General features: G+C 40.9%; 1 protein-coding gene across 1 annotated transcript in view; it reads right to left on the bottom strand.

The window, feature by feature from the left end:
- kcp (kielin cysteine rich BMP regulator) overlaps positions 1-24,944 on the bottom strand; it is a 32,178-nt gene that overhangs the window by 2,695 nt on the left and 4,539 nt on the right. The window contains exons 6-46 of the mRNA XM_086298515.1: positions 22,653-22,726; positions 22,438-22,527; positions 22,224-22,313; positions 22,016-22,102; positions 21,141-21,230; positions 20,928-21,014; positions 20,715-20,801; positions 20,518-20,593; positions 19,829-19,911; positions 19,650-19,743; positions 19,487-19,566; positions 19,315-19,400; positions 19,116-19,206; positions 18,899-18,998; positions 18,727-18,812; positions 18,453-18,546; positions 18,221-18,370; positions 17,744-17,850; positions 17,567-17,660; positions 17,302-17,475; positions 17,128-17,210; positions 16,950-17,043; positions 15,114-15,296; positions 14,833-15,003; positions 14,560-14,733; positions 14,386-14,468; positions 14,224-14,314; positions 14,067-14,149; positions 13,798-13,971; positions 10,869-11,127; positions 8,039-8,121; positions 7,850-7,943; positions 7,607-7,780; positions 7,360-7,442; positions 6,310-6,430; positions 6,139-6,221; positions 5,913-6,012; positions 5,732-5,820; positions 1,099-1,201; positions 832-974; positions 400-572 (exon numbers count right to left, since the gene is read on the bottom strand). Of these exons, the coding sequence (XP_086154641.1) occupies positions 400-572; positions 832-974; positions 1,099-1,201; positions 5,732-5,820; positions 5,913-6,012; positions 6,139-6,221; positions 6,310-6,430; positions 7,360-7,442; positions 7,607-7,780; positions 7,850-7,943; positions 8,039-8,121; positions 10,869-11,127; positions 13,798-13,971; positions 14,067-14,149; positions 14,224-14,314; positions 14,386-14,468; positions 14,560-14,733; positions 14,833-15,003; positions 15,114-15,296; positions 16,950-17,043; positions 17,128-17,210; positions 17,302-17,475; positions 17,567-17,660; positions 17,744-17,850; positions 18,221-18,370; positions 18,453-18,546; positions 18,727-18,812; positions 18,899-18,998; positions 19,116-19,206; positions 19,315-19,400; positions 19,487-19,566; positions 19,650-19,743; positions 19,829-19,911; positions 20,518-20,593; positions 20,715-20,801; positions 20,928-21,014; positions 21,141-21,230; positions 22,016-22,102; positions 22,224-22,313; positions 22,438-22,527; positions 22,653-22,726 (4,561 nt within the window). The remainder of the gene's footprint in view (positions 1-399; positions 573-831; positions 975-1,098; positions 1,202-5,731; positions 5,821-5,912; positions 6,013-6,138; positions 6,222-6,309; positions 6,431-7,359; positions 7,443-7,606; positions 7,781-7,849; positions 7,944-8,038; positions 8,122-10,868; positions 11,128-13,797; positions 13,972-14,066; positions 14,150-14,223; positions 14,315-14,385; positions 14,469-14,559; positions 14,734-14,832; positions 15,004-15,113; positions 15,297-16,949; positions 17,044-17,127; positions 17,211-17,301; positions 17,476-17,566; positions 17,661-17,743; positions 17,851-18,220; positions 18,371-18,452; positions 18,547-18,726; positions 18,813-18,898; positions 18,999-19,115; positions 19,207-19,314; positions 19,401-19,486; positions 19,567-19,649; positions 19,744-19,828; positions 19,912-20,517; positions 20,594-20,714; positions 20,802-20,927; positions 21,015-21,140; positions 21,231-22,015; positions 22,103-22,223; positions 22,314-22,437; positions 22,528-22,652; positions 22,727-24,944) is intronic.

Here is a 24,944-nt window from a genome sequence, read left to right as displayed (position 1 = left end):
TATATATATATATATATATATATATATATATATATATATATATATATATATATTAGCGCCACCGAAAATTAACGAGTTAACGCGAATTAATCCCCATTGCGATTAAAACTTTTAACGCAATTAATGCATCCGGGAGAAGATTGAAGAAAACTATTCAAATTCTATTTGAATTTGAATTTCTTGTTTATTCTACATTTACTTTATTATATTGCATAAATGTCAGTTAGAAGCTTAAATATAAAGTTGAAAAAAATCAAGTTATCAGGATCAAGTAATTGCGATTAATCGCGATTAATTACAGATAATTGTGAGATTAATTTGTTAATTTCTTTTAATCTATTGACAGCACTACTTTTTATACAATTAATTATTATAGATATTGTTTGGGATGAATTTCACCTGAAATCTCCACTCTCACAATCTTGTGTCAGGACATATGTGCACGTTCCCTGGAAGTGCAGCATGCGGCCATCGAAGGTCCGGTAATGAGGATCGCCAAAGGCACTGCAAGTAGCTGGACGAGGAAGGCAATGAGGACAACACAAACCTGGGATAACTGCAGGCATCTCATCCTGGCAGTAAAACACACAAACAGACTGTGTTAACACTGGCTGTGTGAGAATATGATGAACCTAAAATGATTTAAAAAACAAAAAGTCTGCAGTGACAAAATGTGCTCTGTGAAAATAGCCAGCGTGTGAACACAGATGAGAAACGTCAGATAATAACTGATTCTCTGCAAATTGATGGGTGAGCATCATGGGAACATTTCAGATAATCATGAAACGCCATTAAAAAATTTTTGTGTGTGTGTTTTTCAATAACACTCACATTTGCACAGGTGAGGGGAGGGCAGCGTTCACTGCGACAGTGTACGTCTCCAGACAAACACGTGCAGCTGGTGCATTCATCCACCTCCCAGTGTTCATTGGAGTGAAACACTGTCCCCTGGTACAAACACGACACCTCCGAGTCTACAACACATATGCACAACAAAGTTTAATCTTTGTAAAGAATACACCCCATCCATCTGTCACATCATTCCAGTGTCGAATACCCAGAGGTGAAAAGCCAGCAGCTGTTTTTATTTTGTGATACCTTGACATTCATAGCAGCATCTCCCAGGAAGTTTCACTTGCTTTTGTCCTTCCAGACAAATGGCAGGTAAACACTCTTCAATGCTGCACTCAATGTAGCCCAACTGAGGATGCAACCACAAACAGACTTCTTAAGAAAATAATCTCAGTAAATAAAAAAAGGTCTATTTTAGAAATGCTATTTTTTTAAATATAACATTAGTGGCAACGTGCTGGTGTGCCTTCCACCTAAGTCTGTGGCCTTTCTGTGTGGAGTTAGCATGTTCTCTGCGTGGGTTCTCTCTGCATTCTCTAGTTTTCTCCCACAGTCCAAAGACACGCATGGGTTTAGGTTAAGTGTTAATTTTAACCCCTGTGATTGGAGATCTTTCCAGAATACCCTGCCTCTCGCCCTATGTCAACTGGGATAGGCTCCAACACTCCCAAGACCATGAATTGGATAGGGGATAAGTTGGATCAGATGTATGTATGTGTGAATGGAGAATCATATTAATATTACGTCTTCAGTTAGGTGAAATTTAAGTGTTTTCCTTAGCTTAACGATCAAAATCAACCCCTCAGTATTTGCAGCTGGAGAGCGCTGGACCCTTCTTTTTGTGTCTTTTAAGTCATTCCTCAAAAATTAAACCCTTCCACTTGTATTTGTGTACCACATTATTTTTTAACATATATATATATATATATGTATATATATATATATATATATATATATATATATATATATATATATATATATATATATATATATATATATATATATATATATATATATATATATATATATATATATATATATATATATATATATATGTATATATATTAAAAAAACACCCAGCACGCCCCTGCGGGCGGTTTATCTTTCAAGCTCGGGTCCTCTACCAGAGGCCTGGGAGCTTGAGGGTCCTGCGCAGTATCTTAGCTGTTCCCAGGACTGCGCTCTTCTGGACAGAGATCTCTGATGTTGTTCCCGGGATCTGCTGGAGCCACTCGCCTAGCTTGGGAGTCACCGCACCTAGTGCTCCGATTACCACGGGGACCACCGTTACCTTCACCCTCCACATCCTCTCGAGCTCTTCTCTGAGCCCTTGGTATTTCTCCAGCTTCTCGTGTTCCTTCTTCCTGATATTGCTGTCATTCGGAACCGCTACATCGATCACTACGGCCGTCTTCTTCTGTTTGTCTACCACCACTATGTCCGGTTGGTTAGCCACCACCATTTTGTCCGTCTGTATCTGGAAGTCCCACAGGATCTTAGCTCGGTCATTCTCCACCACCCTTGGGGGCATCTCCCATTTTGACCTCGGGACTTCCAGGTTATACTCGGCACAGATGTTCCTGTACACTATGCCGGCCACTTGGTTATGGCGTTCCATGTATGCCTTGCCTGCTAGCATCTTGCACCCTGCTGTTATGTGCTGGATTGTCTCTGGGGCATCTTTACACAGCCTGCACCTGGGGTCTTGCCTGGTGTGATAGACCCCAGCCTCTATGGATCTTGTGCTCAGAGCTTGTTCTTGTGCTGCCATGATTAGTGCCTCTGTGCTGTCTTTCAGTCCAGCTTTGTCCAGCCACTGGTAGGATTTCTGGATATCAGCCACCTCCTCTATCTGCCGGTGGTACATACCGTGCAGGGGCCTGTCCTTCCATGATGGTTCCTCGTCTCCCTCCTCTTTCTTGGGTTTCTGCTGCCTGAGGTATTCACTGAGCACTCGGTCAGTTGGGGCCATCTTCCCAATGTATTCTTGGATGTTCGTTGTCTCATCCTGGACTGTGGTGCTGACACTCACCAGTCCCCGGCCCCCTTCCTTCCGCTTAGCGTACAGCCTCAGGGTGCTGGATTTGGGGTGAAACCCTCCATGCATGGTCAGGAGCTTTCTTGTCTTTATGTCAGTGGCTTCTATCTCCTCCTTTGGCCAGCCTATTACCCCAGCAGGGTACCTGATCACGGGCAGGGCGTACGTGTTGATGGCCCGGATCTTATTCTTACCATTCAGCTGACTCCTCAGGACTTGCCTGACCCTCTGCAGGTACTTGGTGGTTGCAGCTTTTCTAGCGGCCTCTTCATGGTTCCCATTTGCCTGCGGGATCCCCAAGTACTTGTAACTGTCCTCTATGTCTGCAATGTTGCCTTCTGGTAGTTCAATCCCCTCAGTTCTGACTACCTTCCCTCTCTTTGATACCATCCGACTACACTTCTCCAGTCCGAACGACATTCCAATGTCATTGCTGTATAGCCTGGTAGTGTGGATCAGTGAATCGATGTCTCGTTCACTCTTGGCATACAGCTTGATGTCATCCATGTACAGGAGGTGGCTGACAACTGCTCCGTTCCGTAGTCGGTATCCGTAGCCAGTCTTGTTAATGATCTCACTGAGGGGGTTCAGGCCTATGCAGAACAGCAGTGGGGACAGAGCATCTCCTTGGTAGATCCCGCACTTGATGGTGACTTGTGCTATGGGCTTGGAGTTGGCCTCTAGTGTTGTACGCCACATCCCCATTGAGTTCCTGATGAAGGCTCTTACGGTCCCGTTGATCTTGTACAATTCTAGGCATTCCAGTATCCAGCTGTGGGGCATTGAGTCATAGGCCTTCTTGTAATCAATCCAGGCAGTGCACAGGTTGGTCAGTCTGGTCTTGCAGTCTCGGCTGATTGTTCTGTCTACCAGTAGCTGGTGTTTTGCGCCTCTGGTATTCTTGCCAATTCCTTTCTGTGTCCCGCTCATGTATTGACCCATGTGCCTGTTCATCTTAGCCAATATGATTCCTGACAGGAGCTTCCATGTAGTACTGAGGCAGGTAGTACTACATGGAAGCTCCTGTCAGGCATCATATATATATATATATATATATATATATATATATATATATATATATATATATATATATATATATATATATATATATATATATATATTGGGGTGCAATGATACACAAAATTCACGGTTCGGTTCGGTTCGATACTTTGGTGTCACGGTTAGATATTTTTTTGATACAAAAAAAAATGTTCATGCCTTTTTAATTTGTCATTTATTAAAATTATAATATAATATAATATTGCACTGCGCTCAGTGAATCTGCGTTCGACTACTCCGCCTAGGCTGCACTGTCGAGCGCAGATCCACTGAGCGCTCAACACAGACAGCATCGTCAGAAGAAAAGTTGATAAAATAAATGAAAAATTTTGTATTGTTCATACATATGCGTACCGAACCAAAAGTACTGTATCGAACGGTTCAATATCGATTCGAGTATTGTTGCACCCCTAATATATATATATATATATATATATATATATATATATATATATATATATATATATATATATATATATATATATATATTAGGGGTGCAACAATACACAAAATTCACGGTTCGGTTCGATACTTTGGTGTCACAGTTCGATATTTTTTCGATACAAAAAAAAATGTTCATGCCTTTTTAATTTGTCATTTATTAAATTTTCACGGCACATTCCGCACCACATCTCTGTGCGTTCATCATTTGTTTGAAGCCAGCTCACCTCCTGCAACTACTTTTCCGAGAATACGTGCTTCTTTTGTGGTTCGGACTCCTTCTGACATTTCTTTGGAGGTGGAGGAACATCACAGTAATTGCTTAAAGGAGCTTCTTCGACATCTTTAAGAGTTCTAAACAAATGTCTGTCCTCCTCCTGAAAATCTTATGTAGCAAACACGCGTTGCAACTTCTTATCTTGTGCGCGTTTTTTATTTTGACAGCGAATGCGCACCTGCGGACCACTTATGTGCACCCCTGGTTATTTAGCTCGTCATATTGCAGCCACAGAAATTCTTTTGTCCATGAAACCATAAAGCTGCACTTTATTTTTGCCTTATAGTCTGATTTGTCATAACTTTTCCGTTTTGTGGTAAGCTTTTCTTTGGCTGTCACTTCTTCACCCTGACCTGTCTTATTTGGCTCAGCAGAACTAAAATATATATCCTGCTGCTTTTACACACGCACTCACACAACGCTCAGCGATTCTCTGCGTGATCAACCTCTCACATGTTTAAGCTTGCTGCGGGAGATTTCACTTGTCATGTTTGCGTAGTAAGCTAACGATTGATAAGACGATGTCAGAGGAATTGGTGCGCAAATTATCATCACTCACCAATCAGTGCTGTCGCTCTCTATACACAGTTCGCGCGATTGCAAAGTGAAAGCAAAAAACAAGCACAAATTCAAACGCGATTTCAATATGTCACATATTGACAGTGGCTCACCGATGCCAATGACATAATTACCCAGCTACATTTCCGAAAGAATATATATATATGTGGTCCCCGTGGTAATCGGAGCACTAGGTGCGGTGACTCCCAAGCTAGGCGAGTGGCTCCAGCAGATCCCGGGAATAACATCGGAGATCTCTGTCCAGAAGAGCGCAGTCCTGGGAACAGCTAAGATACTGCGCAGGACCCTCAAGCTCCCAGGCCTCTGGTAGAGGACCCGAGCTTGAAAGATAAACCGCCCGCAGGGGCGTGCTGGGTGTTTTATTTATATATATATATATATATATATATATATATATATATATATATATATATATATATATATATATATATATATATATATATATATATTCTTTATGATGGGTGTCTAGATTTCTGTTGACTTACAAAACAGGTGCATGTGACACAGTCATCTTTGCTGTCTTTCCAGCTGGTGCCGTTCACAACACGCCTGTTCTGATCCTCAATTACACAATCTGCGAGGAACAGAGGAGAGCCAACATATACAGAGATGTATTAATACCAAGAATCTAAATGTTAAGACTGCTGCTGTTCTATCACATTATACCTTTACACACTGGGCAGCATGAGTCTGGAGGGGTGAACTGCTCATTTAGAGGACAGGTGAGTAGTGGGCAGACTTTGTGTAAGCAAGTCCATGTCAGGTCCTGTACGGGAGATCACCCAAAGACAGCATCACCCCATAATGAAACTCTGTAGTTGCTGAAATATCCTAACTGTAAATATTTTATTCCATATCTGTGAGGTATCACACCAAAGTGTTGTTGTTTTACCTTACACTGGCAGGTAAAACAGGGGTCATCTGTTGCCAACACCTCATTACCAATCAGTGCAGGGGTACAGTTACTGAGAGGCTCTAAATATAGACACATATGTTAGAGAGCTCAGCAATACTGCAGAGATAATACACATATAATTTATTTATTCATTTGTTTGCTACTAACGTGCACAGACAGGACAGCAAGAGTCCGGTCCAGAGAACAAGATGTTGCCCTTAGGACAGTCAACCAGACTGGGACACTGCTTTCGGTAACACTTCAGGTGCTGTTCTCCATCCGGCATCACCTGAGAAACACACAAAATGTCAAGAAACTGCTTCAGATTTTACTATTACAGCTTCTATCACTCCATTTATCCATCTATCTATATTTATTTAATGATGAAATCTCACTGAAATCAAATATCTTCCAAAGAGAAATCCTTGCATTATTTTTACGTTATTTCTGTCTTTCTGTTTTTACTGCTTCAAGCAATTTTGCTACAGTAAGTAGAACTGAAGCTTAACTGACTTTGAAAACATCATTCATCACTTTGACTTAAAATACTAAACCCTGCACGGATCGCACATTGTGTGACACAAATAGGGTGTGGGAAGCAGACTGAACAAATTCCATAAAGCAAAGTAACAAAAACTAAAGGCACTTAGTAGAAAAAAACGGGAAACACAACTGGAAGTATAACAGACGGCACAACAGAGAATGAAGAGAAGATAGGATTTATATATAAAGATAACTGGCTAAGTGGGGACAGGAAGGGAATCAGAAACAGCTAAACATAATCAAGGTAATCAGCAAACAGGAAGCAAGCCCAAGACAACACACCAAAGAGATGCTAACTGACAAAGTGAAACAGGAAATCTAGAAGATAACTAAGCACAGAGACACACAAAGACAGGAAAACTGGGAAACAGTATTGAAAAAGCATTCCACAACACAAGGATCAGATCTGAGAACTGTAAAAACGTTTATTCTAAGGTTGTCACATGATATTTTCATACCATTTTTATAACACACATGAGATAATATCTTGTCATTTGTGTCAGTACAGTAATGGCATATCTAGAATCTCACTATCAATCTGAGTAATGAAACTGTAAGACTGTGAATTCCCTGTTTTAAACACAGATTTAGTATAGCCAATAAGTTATAATAAAAAAATAACCTAAACCAAAATTTCATGATCCAATACAGAGATGATTTTTATTTGTTTCATACCTCACATGTGCAGATCTGACAGGGGTCATTGGCTGGATGGAAACTGTCCCCTGGTCCATATACTTTGCCCTCAAATACACAGTCTGCTCAAAAAATAATGACAGATTGTGACAATAAAAGAATATGAACACATATATTTTATATTAAATGTATGGCTTTCACTACTGTATGGCTACGTATGGGTTTCACTACTGGGAGAGACTGCAGAGAAACAGAAACTAAGAAAATGTAAGGCGAATATGCTTACCAGCACACATTGGGCAGCACTCCCCAGGCACACTGATGAAGTTAACACATGGAGACAGACAGTGTACTTCAGAGCAGGTGGTCACACCGTCCACGCACATACATGTCATACATGGAGTTGAGTCTGCAAACCAGCTGCTGCCCTCTGTATGCTCCTCTCCCGCATAAACACAACCTGAGAAGGAAAAGTGAGTCACTGACAAACTATTCCACCTGTGATCAGAGCTTCCATTAGTTTATTTACCTCTACAACGAGGACAGCAGGCTCCTGGATCAGTCACCTGATGCACACAAGCAAGCTTAGGACACTCAGGAACTGCACAATGCACCTCTCCTGCCTGTGAGAATATCACAGATCAGCACTTCAATACAAGAAAGGAAATATGGAGAAGAATAAAATCTATATCTGCAAACAAGATTTATAAAGTCAGACCTTACAGATGCAGGTGGAGCAGTGGTTTGAACTCAGGGTCCACGTCTGCCCATCACTGAACTCCTGTCCATTCAGCATACATACTGAGTCACATGACCAAGAGTAGCAGAGAAAGAAAATGTTGGAGAAGTCAGTCAGAGTTTGTTCTAATGTTGTGTATATTACAGTACAGGGTGGGATTACCAACCCAGAGTGCAGGCCTGGGAAGGTAAGCCGACAAAATATGGCATTAAGACTGATGAACAAGCGACTGTGAGTGGGCCATGGTTTAAACATAAATGTTAAAAACTGACAAAAAGGTAGAAGATTGAGTGTGGAAGAAAAAACTGTGTAAAGTTGTAGTGTAGGATATATTATTAGTTCTGTCAGAATTACTTATATTACTTCTCTCTCAACTACAGTAATTTAAAATTGGACACAAGGGTTTTGAGCCTCCCCATCATTCTGCATGAAAAGGGTAAAGGCAGGGAGAGCACGATCAGGAGTCCTGACAGAACAGAGCAGGTTATCGGTGACAATAAGCATTGAATTAAGTCAGAAATAGCATTAAAAGCACAAAATGGAAAATGTGGGTGTGTAAAGGAGCTTGTGGGGTAACAGTAGCTGTTGCAGGCTGAAGCAGCTTAAGTAGCATATCCCATATGAGATATGGCCAATAGAATGCACAGAAGGGTATCAGCTGAGCCTTCACCTGATGTTGGCTGTAATTGAAATCATCCGGGTTTGTGAAATTATACTGCAGGCAAAGCCATCATTGGGACGAAAACACACACACTGCAGCTGCCAGGGAATGGTGCAAGGTGGTGATATGTGCTGGATGATGGTCATGACCTCTTTCTTCATTGACCAGTAGAAGGTCATACAGTACACCTGGAACTTCCTCTGTTAGGTATCTATATTTTCAGCTTGTTCTTCAGCCACATGTAGGCTTTGAGTCTTGCACCACATTTTTCACTGTCTGCATTGCCTTATATTGTGGTACCGATAGTGATGAGTAAGTAGAGCCCATGTGCTGAAGAGACCTGTTAATCTCACTGATTGATGTTTGGGCCCCACATTTTTTTAAATGAATTTCTTTCGCTTTCAACCTCACACTCATTCTCAGCATTAAGAATGCTCCACTAACTTCTCCTAAAGGCTCCTTTCATCCCAGCAGAATCACATTAATATGTTCTTTGGTTTTTCTTGTAGAACTTTGAAGGGGGGAAAAGAAAACATCAAACGACATTTCACAAAAGAAACAGACAAGTTCTGACAAACAAAAGAAAACATGCAATGACGTCACAACAAAGAAAAACACAAATTGTTATGATGTTTTCCCAATAATCTCTAACTTCTTCTTCTTTCACCTGCTGTCATTATGGGTCACCACAGCGGTTTATCAGCCTCTATTTCACCCTATCCCCAGCATCTTTTTCTGCCACGCCAACTCTCGGCATGTCCTCGTTCACTACATGAATCTTCTCTGTGGCCTTCCTCTTTTCCTGGCAGCCTGGCAACTCCATCCTAAACATCCTTTGCCAAACATACACACCATCCCTCCTCTGCACATGTCCAAATCATCTCAGCCTTGCCTCTCTAACCTTTCCAAAATGCTCAACCTCAGCTGAGCCTCTAATATATTCATTTCATATCCTGTCAATTCTGGTCACTCCTAATCAGAATCTTAGCATCTTAACTCTGCCACCTTGAACTCCGTCTCTTGTCTTTTTTTTCGTTTTTTTAATAGTGCCACTGACTCTAAACCACTCTCACTATAGATCACAATATTGTCTAGAAATATAAAGTCCACAAAGACTCCAGTCTGTCTTTCTCTGTCAGACTGTCCATCAGCATTGCAAACGAGAATTGGCTCAAAGCACATTCCTGATGTACTCCTACTCCCACTATGAACCCATATGTCATTTAATTTTTCTTAGTTTCTTTTTTCTTTTCAAACTTTTAAAACTCTCAGATGCATTTAAAAAATTTTTTTCTGTTCTTCAGTCCTCTGGTAACTAAAATGTCAAAACCTTAAGCAATTTAGTCAAATCCTAAGGCCATGCAGTTCCACAGACCTTAGACAGCACACAGGAACAATAACTGTGTTTTCAAAAGGATCACTGACCACTTAGTAACAGTCTCCAACTAAACGTATTACCAAATGGATCACGGGACCAAACTGTTGAAAGTTTGCTGTGGTGGTATGTTTATTGAGTATTCTGGTACCAATTCAGAGAGTGGGTCTGGGAAGGTAATCCAACCCTGACCCACTGACAAAACACAACATTTATACTGGTGAACAAGAGTATGGGCTGGGTATGGTTTACATGCAAGTGTTAAACAGTGACAAAACATATAAGGTGGAGGGTCTGGAAGACAACAACTGGGTGACAAGATCAAGGACTAAACAAAGACTTATTATGACAAAATAAAGTGGTGACAGGGTCAAGGGGTCTGGGTAGACAACTGACTTCTTGTTACAGGGGTTGTAACCAGGAACAAAATGATAAAGGTCAGTGATTCAGCGTCTCAAGTTAGTGAGCGTCTTAATAGTCTTCGTCCAAAGGAAGCAGATTTCCAAATTAGTCCATAAAAGGTGAAAATAACGTGTTCCAAGTTGTTGAGATGTGTAATTTTTGTGATCAGGTGCTTGAATTCAAAATGGGATTTATACTCTTTGTACTTCTGTGACATTTCTGTTTAACAGTGTGAAAACAGTAAAGATTACATACTAATGCAGGTTAATTTTCTGTGAAGCCCTTGTTATATTTAAAAAGTGAATACATACGGGATCCTAGCTTTCTTTATAATGAATTGTTGGCTGTGTGTTTATCGTTTCAGGATGTACCTGAGCACGGCTCTGACATGGAAACGTGTTGAGCGCAGGGTGCTTGTTGGCAGCCGTCGGACACACATTCAACAGTGCCCGCGACACAGGTGCAGCTCTGGCATTGGTTTGATGGGGGCCTGAAGCTTTCGCCGTTAGAATAAACAGCATCCTCATAGAAACAGCAGTCACAGATGGGGCAGCATTCCCCAGGACGTGTCACTGGATTGCTACAGGTAATGCTTGGACAAGATTCCTGCTCACATACCACACCACCATTCTACACAACACACATACAAACACACACAAAAAAGCAAGTGCAAATTAATGCCTGGTAAAAAGTCACTTCTAATATGAAGAGTTATTATAGTTTTAAATGAGTTTTTAATTTTATTTCATTTTGACTTTTTGTTTTTACTTCAGTTTTAATTCAGTTTTTTGTTTCGGTTTAGTTTTTATTGTTTGAAAATATTTAATTTTAGTTATGTTTTTATTAGTTTCAGTGTTAGATTTAGTCTTTTTGAATTGTGGATAGATACATATGTTAGAGACAAGACTTTTTTTACAATAAAAACACATAACCTTTTGAAAGTAGTTAAACCAAAGTCTTTTTAGATATAATAAAATAAATATATATAAAAATAAAATATCCATCAAAGCCTCATGAGGGAAACTGTAATAATATTTTTTAAACAAACTAACAAATATTAAAACAACAGGGAGTGAAAACATTTCCTGGCAGTTTTTCAAAATAAAAGAAAAATTCACCAAATTGTAATGTGCTGATGGGGTTAGGGTTGTGCTATTAAACAAATTGTTAGCTAAATGTATCTTCCTTAAAGTAACATATACTGTTTAAATGGTTTACATGTGGTTACAAAACATTTGTAGCTTGCTTCTTTTAAGTCCTCAAATGTTTCTTTACAGCTCTGGTGACTCTGGAGGCTATGTGACTACAGTGAACTTATTGTCACGCTCAACAAACCAGTTTAAGATGATCTGAGCTTTGTGCGTTATCCTGCTCAATGCAGCAGTATGGTGCTCTGTGGTCATAAAGTGATAGACATGGGCAGAAACAATACTCGGGTTGGTTGTGGCATTTGAACAATGCTCAGTTGGAACTAGGGAATCATTTGCAACTGGTGCATATCAAATAACATCTGCCATCTTCTGTGAAAAAGCAAGCTATAAACTTTCCGAGCATACATAATCTGAAATGACAGATATTTGCAGGTTTGGTTCTTAATATACAGCGGGGAAAATAAGTATTTGACACATCAGCATTTTTATCAGTAAGGGGATTTCCAAGTGGACTATTGACACAACATTTCCACCAGATGTTGCCATCAAGCCAAATATTGACGTCATACAATCAAATCAGAACATATAAGTATACAAGTTAAACCATAATAAATAAAGTGAAATGACACAGGGAATAAGTATTGAACACACTTTATTCAATACTTTGTAGAAAAGCCTTTGTTGGTGATTACAGCTTCTAGACGCCTCTTGTATGGATAGACCAGTCGTCTGCATTGCTCAGGAGTGATTCTGGCCCATTCTTCCACACAAACGGTCTTTAAATCTTGAAGGTTCCTTGGGCCTCTTTTATGAACTTTAATCTTCAGTTCTCTCCATAGATTTTCTATGGGATTTAGGTCAGGTGATTGACTGGGCCATTCAAGCAACTTGATTTTCTTTCTTTGAAACCACTTCATTGTTTCCTTGGCCTTGTGTTTGGGATCATTGTCTTGCTGAAATGTCCACCCTCTTTTCATTTTTAGCTTCCTGGTAGATGGCAGCAGATTTTTATCCAGAATGTCCCGGTACATCTCTCCATTCATCCTGCCTTCAATAATATGAAGTCTGCCAGTACCCCTTGCTGAAAAGCAGCCCCAAACCATGATGCTTCCACCCCCAAACTTGACTGTTGGTATGGTGTTCTTGGGGTGGTGAGCAGTGCCATTTCTTCTCCAAACATGGTGTGTAGAATGACTGCCAAAAAGTTCAATTTTGCTTTCATCTGACCATACTATAGTCGTCCAATAATCCACAGGCTTCTCCAAATGCTGTTGCGCAAATTTTAACCGAGCCTTGACATGCTTTTTGTTCAGCAATGGAGTCTTGCGTGGTGAGCGTGCATGGATGCCATGGCGGTTCAGTGCATTGCTTATAGTTTTCTTTGAAACAACAGTACCTGCTGATGCAAGGTCTTCCTGAAGTTCTGTCCGAGTGGTTCTTGGCTCTTGGAGAACCCTCCTGATTATTCTTTGGACTCCTCGGACAGGGATCTTGCGTGGAGCACCTGATCGTGGCAGGTTTATGGTGAACTGATGCACTTTCCATTTCCGGATAATGGCCCCCACAGTGCTCACAGGAACATTCAGCATTCTGGAAATGCACCTATAACCATTCCCATCAAAATGCTTTTCAACGATAAGATTACGAAGATCTTGAGAGAGTTCTTTGCTTTTACCCATCATGAAGTCTTTCCTGTGTGCCTTCTGGGTAATGAGGAGCCTTTATAGGCCATCAATTAGGACTAAAGCAGCTGATATCAATTAGTACTGATAGGGGACAGGATTTCTCTATCAATACTGACAGATTTCAGGTGATCTCCTGGCTTTCTATGTCATTTTGCCCCTTGTTATCTCCATGTATTCAATACTTATTCCCTGTGTCATTTCACTTTATTTATTGTGGTTTAACTTGTATACTTATATGTTCTGATTTGTTTGTATGACGTCAATATTTGGCTTGATGGCAACATCTGGTGGAAATGTTGTGTCAATGGTCCACTTGGAAATCCCCTTACTGATAAAAATGCTGATGTGTCAAATACTTATTTTCCCCGCTGTAAGCCTGTAATCTCTAAAGTTTCTGATTTCTGATTTTTCTGTGTATACTGAATGTCACAGTTGATAGAGCTGAAAATGATGCATGGCAGTACCTGACAGGAGCAGCGCTGACAGCTATCTGTAGGGTGTGCAAATTGCTCCCCACTCAAACAGTCGCGTCCATAGAAGTTACATCCATCACACACTTCACATGCGCAGCTGTTGAGAGTTGGATGTGGGCATGACACAGCAGGGCATTTTCTTTGCTCACACACTACCTCTCCTCTCTAAAAAAAACAACCAAAACCCAAACAAAAATAAAACATGATGCCATGATGGTGAACTTAATAAGCGGTTTAAATAATGCGTTGCTCTCGCTCACTGAACATCTGCAGTCCTCGCACGCTTTTTCTTGTTCAAGGAGAATCTGTCCATCAGCATAAGTCAGACCTTCAAAACGACAACCTGCATACACAATAAAGCATCAGTTACCTACTTATTCTACTTAACATGAGCTGCGATGTGTTGATCGCTGATACCTCCACAAACTGGGCAACCACAAGCATCAGCGACTGGATTAGGACAAAGGGCTTCAGGACACCGCTTCCTCCTACATTGCACCGAGCCTCTCTGTAAGAGAAATAAGCATGACATGGTGTCTAAAGCTAATAGGAATGTCTGTGTGGGTGTGCTGATACTACCTGGCAAATACATTCATAGCAAGGGTTTCCTGGGTCAGGAATGGACTGTCCATTGATGAGGACTGCGCCATTATAGGAACAGCCTGTCAAATAAAGATGTGTTTAGTTGGTCAAATTGTAAAAATTGGGGGAAAATATCAGTGTGGGCACAGTTAGTTTATTAAGCGTTCATACGGTCACATTCTCCACAGCATTGTCTTGGTGGTTTGTAAGGGTGACTGCACTTTTCATCACAGGGTATCCTGGAGCACGTGACATCGCCTCCGTAACAGTGACAGACAACACAGGGGTCGCTGCCATCATGAAACTCAGTGCCGTCAAGATATTCTCTACCATTATACATGCAGCCTGCAAGAAGAAATTTACAGTTTAATACATGCAAAAAAAGATCATTTTTAAATGACTTTAACTGAGGCCAGTGATTGGTGCATTGGCTCAGGTTCTCACCATCACAGGACATGCAGCAATCTCTCTGGACTGGGTGTTTACAGTTGGAGGGAGGACAGCGTTTCCTCTGACACTGGACAGAGCCGTCACGGCAAGCACACTCAACACATGGCTCTGATGGGTTATCCCACATCTCCCCATTAACTCGCTGTTGATCTTCATATAAGCAGCCTGAGAAAAAGAGAGAGAGAGAAAAATAATTGATAATAAAGACGCAATAAACAACTGCATCAAATATCAGTAGTGTTCTGATCTTTAATTAAGGACATGACAACTTGTACCTTCGCAGCTCCGACAGCAGTCTTGTTTGATGGGGTGAGAACAGTGAGCGAACGGGCAGCGCTTTCGTTTACAGCGAACTGTCCCGTTGGTGCAGGCACATGATCGACAGTCGTTATTGGGGTCGCTGAAATGCTCCAAGTGACTGTAGGAGCTTTGTTCATACACACAGTCTGACTGAGGAGCTGAAGAAAACAAAAACTGTGAAATTATTTACCATAAAAACTTTCAGGAGTCAGCTTCATAGTCGTTGGTATAACTTATATTTTGCCATCACCAAATCATTTTTGTATTTATATTTAAATTATATTATACTATTCTCTCATTATATATGTATGTAAAGCATACAAACACAGTATTTGACCAGTTCCTATTTGCAGTGTAGTCCTGAAACTGCTATTATTCCTCTTCCTCCTCCATCGTCACAGCAGATTGTCTGCCTCCATTTCACCCAATCTCTAGCATCCTCTTCAGTCACACCAACTTTCTCCATGTCCTCCTTCGCTACATCCATGACACTCCTCTGTGGTCTTCCTCTTTTCCTTCTGCCTGGCAACTCCATATTCAAAACCATTTACCCCTTACATCCACTCTCTTTCCTCTGCACATGTCCAGCCCATTTCAAGTTCGCCTCCCTAGTGTTGCCTCTAACCTCAACCTAAGCTGTTCCTAATATTTCTAATCCTGTCCATCCTGGTTACTCCCAACAAAAATCATAGCATCTCCACTCTTGGCCGTTTCCCTCACCACCTAAGTTTTAATTTCCCGGTCATCTGCTAATTCTTTCCTACGACCCAGAGCCTGCCTCAACTCCTTCCTGAACTCTGCACTCTTTTTCAACTCCCATTATTTAATCCTTGCCTCTGCCTTCACTTGCTTTCTGTTCTTGATTTCCAAATTCATCCTACAGACTACCTAATGAAGCTGCTTAGCTACATTCTCCACTTGCAGTCTCCAACCTCTTTCAGATTGCACCCTCTGCACAAGATGTAGTCCGCCTGTCTCCACTCTTTCCTATCTTACCCTATCCTACCCTGTTCTTCTCCCTTCTTGAAATATGCTTTCCCAAAAATTTTCATCCTTTTTGCAAAGCCAACTGCCATCTTTCCTTCCACATTTCTCTGCTTATCACATACCTATCCAGCACCTCACTGCCTCGGTTGTCAATATCTACGTGTCCATGTAAGTCTGTTCAATCTCTCTTCCTTTGAGATTATCCCCCCTCCATTTGGCTCCTTATTGTCACCATGGTAGAACAGTTTAAATCCACCTCCGATGCTCCTTGCTTTTGTGCACACAGCCTTCCTATCTAGCGTCCTTTTTCTCCATCACATCAGCCACCTTTCTTCCTTTACCAATCATAATTCCTACATTTAGAGTCCCTACTCTCATCTCCAAACTCCTACCTTTCCCCCTCTTTTGCTGCTTCTGTATATGCCTTCCCCCACTCCCCTACCTTTGTCTTCACTCAAAAAAACTATTACTAGATGTAGTTTACATTACTAGTGTAAACTTTTGAATTGTGGAGTGACGAAGAGTGCCTTTTTCTTGGTTCAAAGTAGATTTGTGAATTTTTTTATTTGAGGGGGGTAACTGTGCTTTGTACTACTTTTTCTAGATATTTTAAGTCATCAAAAAAGATAAAGAGAATTCTGCAAGAGCAAAAATGGCTTGTATAACAGCGAAAAAAGGCTTTTTAAAACTCTATTTTGTGGCATATTTGGCTGGTGATTCTCTCATGCAATTTTACTGTTGCACTGGAAATTCATTTAGCTAATGCTTTAAAATAACTTTTCAAACAAGCGCCCCAGAAGGACTCTGTTCTTGCATATCCTTACCAGGACACTGGGGACAACACTCTCCTTGTATCACATGAGGGTTAGAGCAGGTCAGTGGTGGACACCTCTTCATCAGACACTGGACATTTCCATTCTATGACAAACACAAACAGAAATGAAAACCTGCTTTAAGAAGGCAACATGTTATTGAATTAGGTGTTGTACTCATTATTCTTACAGTGCAGCTGCATGTCCTGCATGAGTCAGTAGGATGGGGAAATTGTTGTCCATTGGAATATTCTTTCCCTACATAGCTGCAGCCTGCAGCAGTAAAACAAGCAATGTTGTAATTATGAGATCCTAATTTCTCAGAGTTGTTTATTTTCCTTACAGCAAATGTAAACTTTCTCACCATTGCAGTTGTTCTGGCAGCACTGCCCAGGCATCGGTGCATTACAGCGAGGCTCAGAACATTGTGCCTGATGGCAGTCAATCCTTCCACTCGCACATGTGCACTCCTCACACACACTCACGGGGTTGGGAAAAACATCTCCATTCAAAAACACACGGTTTTCATAGGAGCAGTCTGACAAGAACAAACACACACATTACAGTCACCTCACTCAGAATAGATCACGTTTACCTATGATAAGAATCACAGTCTGAGTTTTAGGTACCTCGACATCTGGGGCAACAGTCTCCAGGTGGGGTGTAGGAGTCCCTGCAGTTAAGCTGAGGACAAGATTGTCTCTCACACTGAACAGTGCCATGCTGAGCATAAGATGAAAGGAGAAGATGTTAGCAGGTGCAAAGATAAAAAGTGATAGGGAATGTGTTAATGAATGGATTCTTACCAGACAAGTGCAGGTGTGGCAAGGTTGGTCAGGGGTCGCGAAACTCTGACCATTGCTATAGACACGTTGGTTATAAGTGCAGCTGTCACAGACTGAACAACAGGAGCCTAAAAAATGAGACAGAGTATTCAGTTTGTTAAAGTATCTCAAAAAATGTGGAATTTGTGAAAAAGTTCATTTTTTCCATAATTTAATTAAGAAACATAAACGTAATATTTTACACATTCATTTCACAAAGTTCAGCAGACACAACCACACTCATGGGGAAGCCTGCTGACTTGAAAATGTCCACACTCCTCAAGGAGAGTAAGCCTTTGCCGAGTAGGCTGGCTTGACTGATCATAGTTTGATATATAGATGCCTGATTTTCACCAGACACACGGCCTAATCATCAAAATTAAAACAAAACAAAAAAGACATATTTCAATTAATGTGTAATAAATATAGCATTTATAAGAGTTAGGGTCACAGTCTTACCAGTAATCCTGGTGGGATGCAGACAGTTGTTGGCAGCACACTGTGTGCGTGTGCATAAGGCCTCTCCATTTGCACAGGTACAGCTGGAACAAGGACCCTCAGGCTGCCAGTTGGACCCCTCATCATATTCCACTCCATCCAGTTCACATGCTGCAATGAGAAAAGAAGGTTTTCATACAGGACACTCACTCGTATGAACCTGCACTCTAAATGTGTATGAGTCAGAAGTTACTTTTGCAGACTGGACAACAAAGATGTGGGTGTCTAATTGGATTGGAGCAGCGGACAGGAGGGCACTTTTCTTCGTTGCAAATTACATTTCCACTCTAAACCAGAGAAGCAACAAAAGAAATGTCAAAGCTATTAATGGGCATAAAAAGTGCTATGATCTAGAAAAGAAAAATGCATGAAACAAATGAAGAATCATGCCTCCTCTTGAGTGAAAAAACAAAGAGATTTTTGCACTAGACACACACTTTCTTTGGGTGTATATTGCATAAACTTGCCTTACACCTGCACTGCAGGCAGGGTCCACCCCCAGAAGGGCTGAAAATTTCCCCATCAGCATACACCCTCTGTTCATACTCACACTCTGGAGGAACAAACACAGATAGCTGATTGGTTGTTTCTGTGAAAGTTGAAATGTAGAGGGAACTAGATGCATATTTTGACACTGACCATTGCATGAGGCACAACATTCTCCTCTGTGCTTAGCTGGATGAGTACACTGTGGTGTAGGACATAATGCAGCCATGTGTTCACATGACACTTGACCTGCCTAGCGAAGAAATTGAATATGTATCACTTATTCTTTTAACCTTAGTTGTCACAAATATCATGGCTACTCTGTAAGTTTTGATACATTTTTATTCAGACTTTGTCAGTTTAAACTCACAGAGCAGTAGCATTGGAGGCAGGGGTCTCTCTTTGAGGTGAACCTCTCTCCATTCACATACACTTCGGACTCATATTCACACTGCTCGCATCTACAGGTTCACGTAAACATTGATTAAATATATTTAAAAACAACAAAAAAGGTGAAACTGTACAGGCTTAAATATGATACGGATGATGGTGGTAGGCGGGCTTGTTACCGTGGACAACACTCCCCAGCATGATATACTGGATTGTTACAAGATGGAGCAGAACAGCGAACGCGTGAACACACCATATTTCCATTCTTTGAGAGAAAGAACAAAAAAAAACATGATCCTCAATTCATTTACACACACGAAAATCAAATTTAATTGTAACTTATAGACACACCTCACATCTACACTCTTCACAGGGGTCTCCAACAGGGATCACAGCTCCATTAGGGACTTCATGTCCATTCACATCACAGCCTACAAGACACACAAATAGACACATTATGCCTCTACAGTCTAACACATATACAAACCTTATTACACAAGGCAATTAAGCCCACCTTCACAGACTGGACAGCAGGTATTTGGAGGAGGAGCAGCAGGGTTTCTACAGGGAGTGTAACACTGCTCCCTCTCACAGCGAACATAACCATCCTGTGATGAAGAGTGAACAGCATTATTAGAGATGAAGGTGAGTGACCAGATGAAAACCTGAGCATGTAGTTGCTGTCAGACCCACCAAACACTGGCAGATATCACAAGGACTCTCCACCGACCTCCAAGAGTCTCCATTGTTATAATTTACACCAGAATGGGTGCAACCTGTAAACACACATCACATTATTGTACTATTCCTGTGCTTCTAGGTATGAAGATATTAATCTGTACATCTAAACAGATTTTTATCCACCCTAAACCTTTCTGCAAGAAAGATTCTCAGTACAGAGTTCCTAACAACCCGAAACCAACAAGAAGGTCCATTTGTTTTCATATTTGTTGAGTCCTGTCAATTTTTGTGACATTGACAACTGGAAATTTGAGTATATGTGATTAGGACAGCACATGCTATTTGTTATAGTAAAAAAGTGGAACGCAGAATTATTTTGGATAGCTATAAAAATGCCAGTGTAGGCTTACAAGTTATGCACCATGGGTGATACAGTAAAAAGCATGGATGTGGTGAAGGGGTACATGCAGATGGTTGGTATGACAGAAGAGGATGCAAGGGATAGGGTGAGATGGAGGGAGATGCTCTGCTGTGGTGACCCCTAAAGGGACCAGCCAAAAGAAATAAAAAGAAATGATACAATGAATGCCAGACAGAGTTACCAGTGTGCATAAAATGAATGAATGTGTACCTTGCCAAATAGGCAAGTTTAGTTCCTCTCAAATGTATTGTTTAGTATGCTTTATCTTCTCTGTACTTACCTGTGATTTGCTGGGCACAGCCTCCAGGTACATTCCCCTGTGGGCAGTCTTGAGGGGGGCACTCCCTGTTATCCTCCTATTCAAATTAAGAGAAACACAAAATGAGAAAAGGAATGGAAAAAAGGGCCAAAAGACTTCTTAAGCTTATTTAATATTTTTGATTGTCATTTATTATGAAGTAAACATCAAATACTTACATTGCACGTTTGTGTCTGACAGCCAGGTACATTTTCCTCTCTGCAGTCTTGATTAGGGCATGGCTGTTGAGGGCACTGCCTGTTATCCTATTATTAAAAGGAAGACAAACAAAAATTGAGAAAAAAGGAATGGAAAATAGGACCAGCAGAATTCTTCAAGCTTATTAAATATTTTTGATTGTTATTTATTATGGAAAAATATGAAATACTCACATCACACGTTCGTGTCTGACAGCCAGTTACATTTTCCTCTCTGCAGTCTTGATTAGGGCATGGCTGTTGAGGGCACTGCCTGTTATCCTATTATTAAAAGGAAGACAAACAAAAAAATAAAAAAAACTAATGGAAAATGGGACCAGCAGACTTCTTCAACCTTATTAAATATTTTTGATTGTTGTTTATTATGGAAAAGAATGAAATACTCACATCACATGTTCGTGTCTGACAGTCAGGTACATTTTCCTGTGGGCAGTTTTGAGGAGGGCTTGGCTGTTGAGGGCACTGCCTGTTATCCTCCTATTTAAATGAAAAGAAAGTAAAATGAGAGAAAGATCCATCCATCCATCTTTTTGCGCATTATCTCTAAGGGAGAGGCCAGCCACCCTTCAAAGGAAGCTCATTTCTGCCGCTTGTGTCCGTAATCTGTTCCTTCAGTCACTACCCACAGCTCGTGACCATAGGTTAGGGTTGGAATCTCGTTCAACCGGTAAATGGAGAGCTTCACGTTTACACTCAGCCCTCTCTTCACCAAGAAAGGACCGGTACAACATCCCCATCACTGTAGCCACAACACCAACCCGTCTGTAGATCTCCCGCTCCCTTCTCTCGTCACTCGTGAACAAGACTTCAAGAAACTCCTCCACTTGGGGCAGGAACTCGTCCCTGACCAGAGTGGGCACTTCCCCTTTTTCCAGCTGAGGACCATGGCCTGAGATTTGGAGGTGCTGATTCTCATTTTCATTGCTTCACACTTGACTGCTGCGAACCATTCCGGTGCGAGCTGGAGGCCATCGCCCGATGAAGGCAACAGAACAACATCAACTGCAAAAAGCAGGGATTTGATTCTGAGAACACACAAGTGGCCACCAGACGCTCACCTTCAGGCACCCTCCCCGGGCCTGGCTTCAGGGCGGGGCCCTGGTGACCATACCCTACGCAGGATGAATTGTTCCCTTGATCGTATACTCACAGGGGTCTTTTATATCGCTCTTTGAAAGAATGAACTGAAAGCAGTGCCAGAAAAGTTCTTTAAATTCATTAAATGTTTTTGACTGTCATGTGGTTAATTATTAAATACTCACATTACACGTTCTTGTCTGACAGTCAGGTACATTCTCCTCTCTGCAGTCTTGATTAGGGCATCGCTGTTGAGGGCACTGCCTGTTATCCTATTATTAAAAGGAAGACAAACAAAAATTGAGAAAAAAGGAATGGAAAATAGGAGCAGAAGACTTCTTCAAACTTATTAAACATTTTTCCATTTCTTATGGAAAAATATGAAATACTCACATCACACGTTCGTGTCTGACAGTCAGGTACATTTTCCTGTGGGCAGTTTTGAGGACGGCACGGCTGTTGAGGGCACTGCCTGTTATCCTCCTATTTAAATGAAGAGAAACAAAAATGAGAGAAAGAATCAACAGAAAACAGTGTGAGAAAGGTTGTTTGAGCTCATTAAATGTGTTTGAAAATCATCTGTTGTGGTTAATTATTAAATACTCACATTACATGTTCTTCTCTGACAGTCAGGTACATTCTCTCCTGGGCAGTTTTGAGGAGCGCACGGCTGTTGAGGGCACTGCCTGTTATCCTCCTATTTAAATGAAGAAAAATAAACATAACATAAGCAATGAACAGGAAACAGGACCAGCAGATTTCTTTAGGTTCATTTATTGTTTTTCATTATTATTTTGTTGCGACTGAATATCAAACACGTACATTACACGCTCTTGTCTGACAGCGATCTTCAGTACAGTTGGACCCATTGTGAAAAGGACAATCTGACTGGACCCCTGGAAATCAAACAAAGTCTTTAGATCACAATTTTTTTCTGCGTCTTTAATTGTAAGTTAGGATTTTATGCAGGCTTGGAGTTTTATTCTGCTTTCTTTCTCTGTGTCTCTCTGTCAACCTTTTTCTCTTTACTCTTTGTTGGATCGATCACCTCTGATTCTGCCCATGGCTTGCTTCCTGCACCTGCAACTCACTGCCTGCCTCATTAGTGCTGTTTTTAACATAGCTAAATACTGTGTTTTTACAAGCAGTAAAGCTTTCATTTCCTATTGAAGTTTACAAGTTGAAATCTTGTTGTAAATAAACCTTGCCAGTTGCTTGACTCTGCTCTTTGGTTGTGTTTATGCTGGAGTGTATACTGTAAATAAGAAAATCTAAATTTTTCTGGTGCCACCCTCTGCCATCTCTGTCTGTCTCCACAGGTTTTCTTTACCTTTTCTCACTGAGTCACTGATGAACATCTGGCTTTGCTCCCTTTCCAGTAATAACAAACAGCATGGTTCTCATGTGATATACACGGGCTTGCCTTTACACACGCATACGCATTTTATGGACTGTAACCATAACCAGAATTGTCTTCATACTTTCCGACGTTAAGTCAGACAAGTCTATTAACACTGCAGGATATTTACTGTGGGCGAAACAGAATGTTAGTTTCCTGAGGGATTCCCTACCAAACAGATGAAATCACGGTCTTAATAACTTCCTCTATTATGTCTTTGTCCATTTAAAAGATTATGTTTATAGTACAGCAATCACTGAAGAGAAAAGTCACATTTATTATAAGCATTTACATTCCTCGTTGAATATAATTTGCTGACCTTGGGTATTTCAGCCTTTAATCAATGTAATGACTCAAACAATGTGTTTGTGTGCAAGAGAAGGCAATAATCACCGCGCAAACAAGAGGTTAGTAAAGCTGCCTACTGTGCCTAAAGGCATTTCCTTTAGCAAGCCAAGAATGCATTTGCTAAAAGTGTGAGTCCACAAGTGTGTGTAATCATGGTGCCCTTGCAGCTGTCTGCTCTACGTATGTACTAGCAATGAAGCAAGTGCCAAAGGTAGGTCAGTGGGGTGTAAGAAAGGGGACAGTGGGCTAAATGTGGGGGAAAAAATGGGAAAATCAAGAGAATACTTAATTAAAGGAATCCTTAATGAGGCTAGTCCAACATCGGCAAAAGCCCCATGTCTTTGTTTCATATGCACATGTATTTTTACACAGTTTCTTCAAATGCACCAAGGAGAACGCGCAGGAACTGCTTAGTTTCAGTGTAGCAACACATTACTGACAAATTATTCAGTTAAAAGATAGACATATTGTTGTTTGGATAGTTTTTTTCTGATGATGGAACGAAACCATTTGAAATCCTTTTTTCCCAGTATTTTCCTGGCTTTCTCATACCCTTTGGGCGATGATGTGGATCGTTTGTGCCCATGTTCATAAGACAGCCGTATACACATAATCACCCCCCCCCCCCCCCCCCCAAAAAAAAGTAGAGAATGAGAATGAATCTAATGAATCTAAGAGGTACTGCAGAGATCATTTCTATGTTGTCACTACAAGTGACGCATTATATGGAATTGAGAAGTACAGAGGTGAAAACACATATGCTGTTTTTTATAATTTGCTGAACTTGTCATTTTCTTCTGCTCACATAAGAGATGCCTTGATTTTAAATGTTTACACATGTAATGGAACCCTTGCCTTTGTTTGCTGATACAGCATCCTCCCAACATGCACTATTTCCAACAGGGACCAAATGAGAGGAAATTAGTGCTGTTCCCAGGGGAGAGGAGGAAGACTTCACAGAGTAGGGGCAGCAACTCGTCCCCGGCCCGGGATGGGCATTCTACTTTTTGCTGTCTGAAAACCATGGCCTCAGGTGCTGATTTTCATTCCTGCCGCTTTACATTTGACTGTGAACTGCTCCAGCATGCTGGAGGACATCACCCGATGAAGCCAACAGAACCACATCATCTGCAAATAGCAGAGATGAGATTCTGAGGCCACCAAAGAGGAACCCTCCTGCTATCTGGCTATGCCTAGAAATTCTGTCTAAAAATTGAACTAAGAAGTAGTTTGACGCAAATCCAAAATTTTGGTTTACTATGTAGATACAGACAGAAAATATAAAACACAATAAGATACATAAACTTGAACAGGAAAGGGTGATAAAATCCACTGACTACCATATATGAGACTAAAGGTTTGCATTC

This window comes from Aulonocara sp. 'chitande type north' Nkhata Bay, linkage group LG7 (genome assembly GCF_057382095.1).
Source record: "Aulonocara sp. 'chitande type north' Nkhata Bay isolate Kocher_YH1m ecotype deep benthic linkage group LG7, A_spYH_male_GT1.1, whole genome shotgun sequence".
NCBI lineage: Eukaryota > Metazoa > Chordata > Actinopteri > Cichliformes > Cichlidae > Aulonocara > Aulonocara sp. 'chitande type north' Nkhata Bay.
The sequence above is the reverse complement of the archived record's forward strand: the minus strand, read 5'-3'. Positions and strand labels throughout refer to the sequence as shown.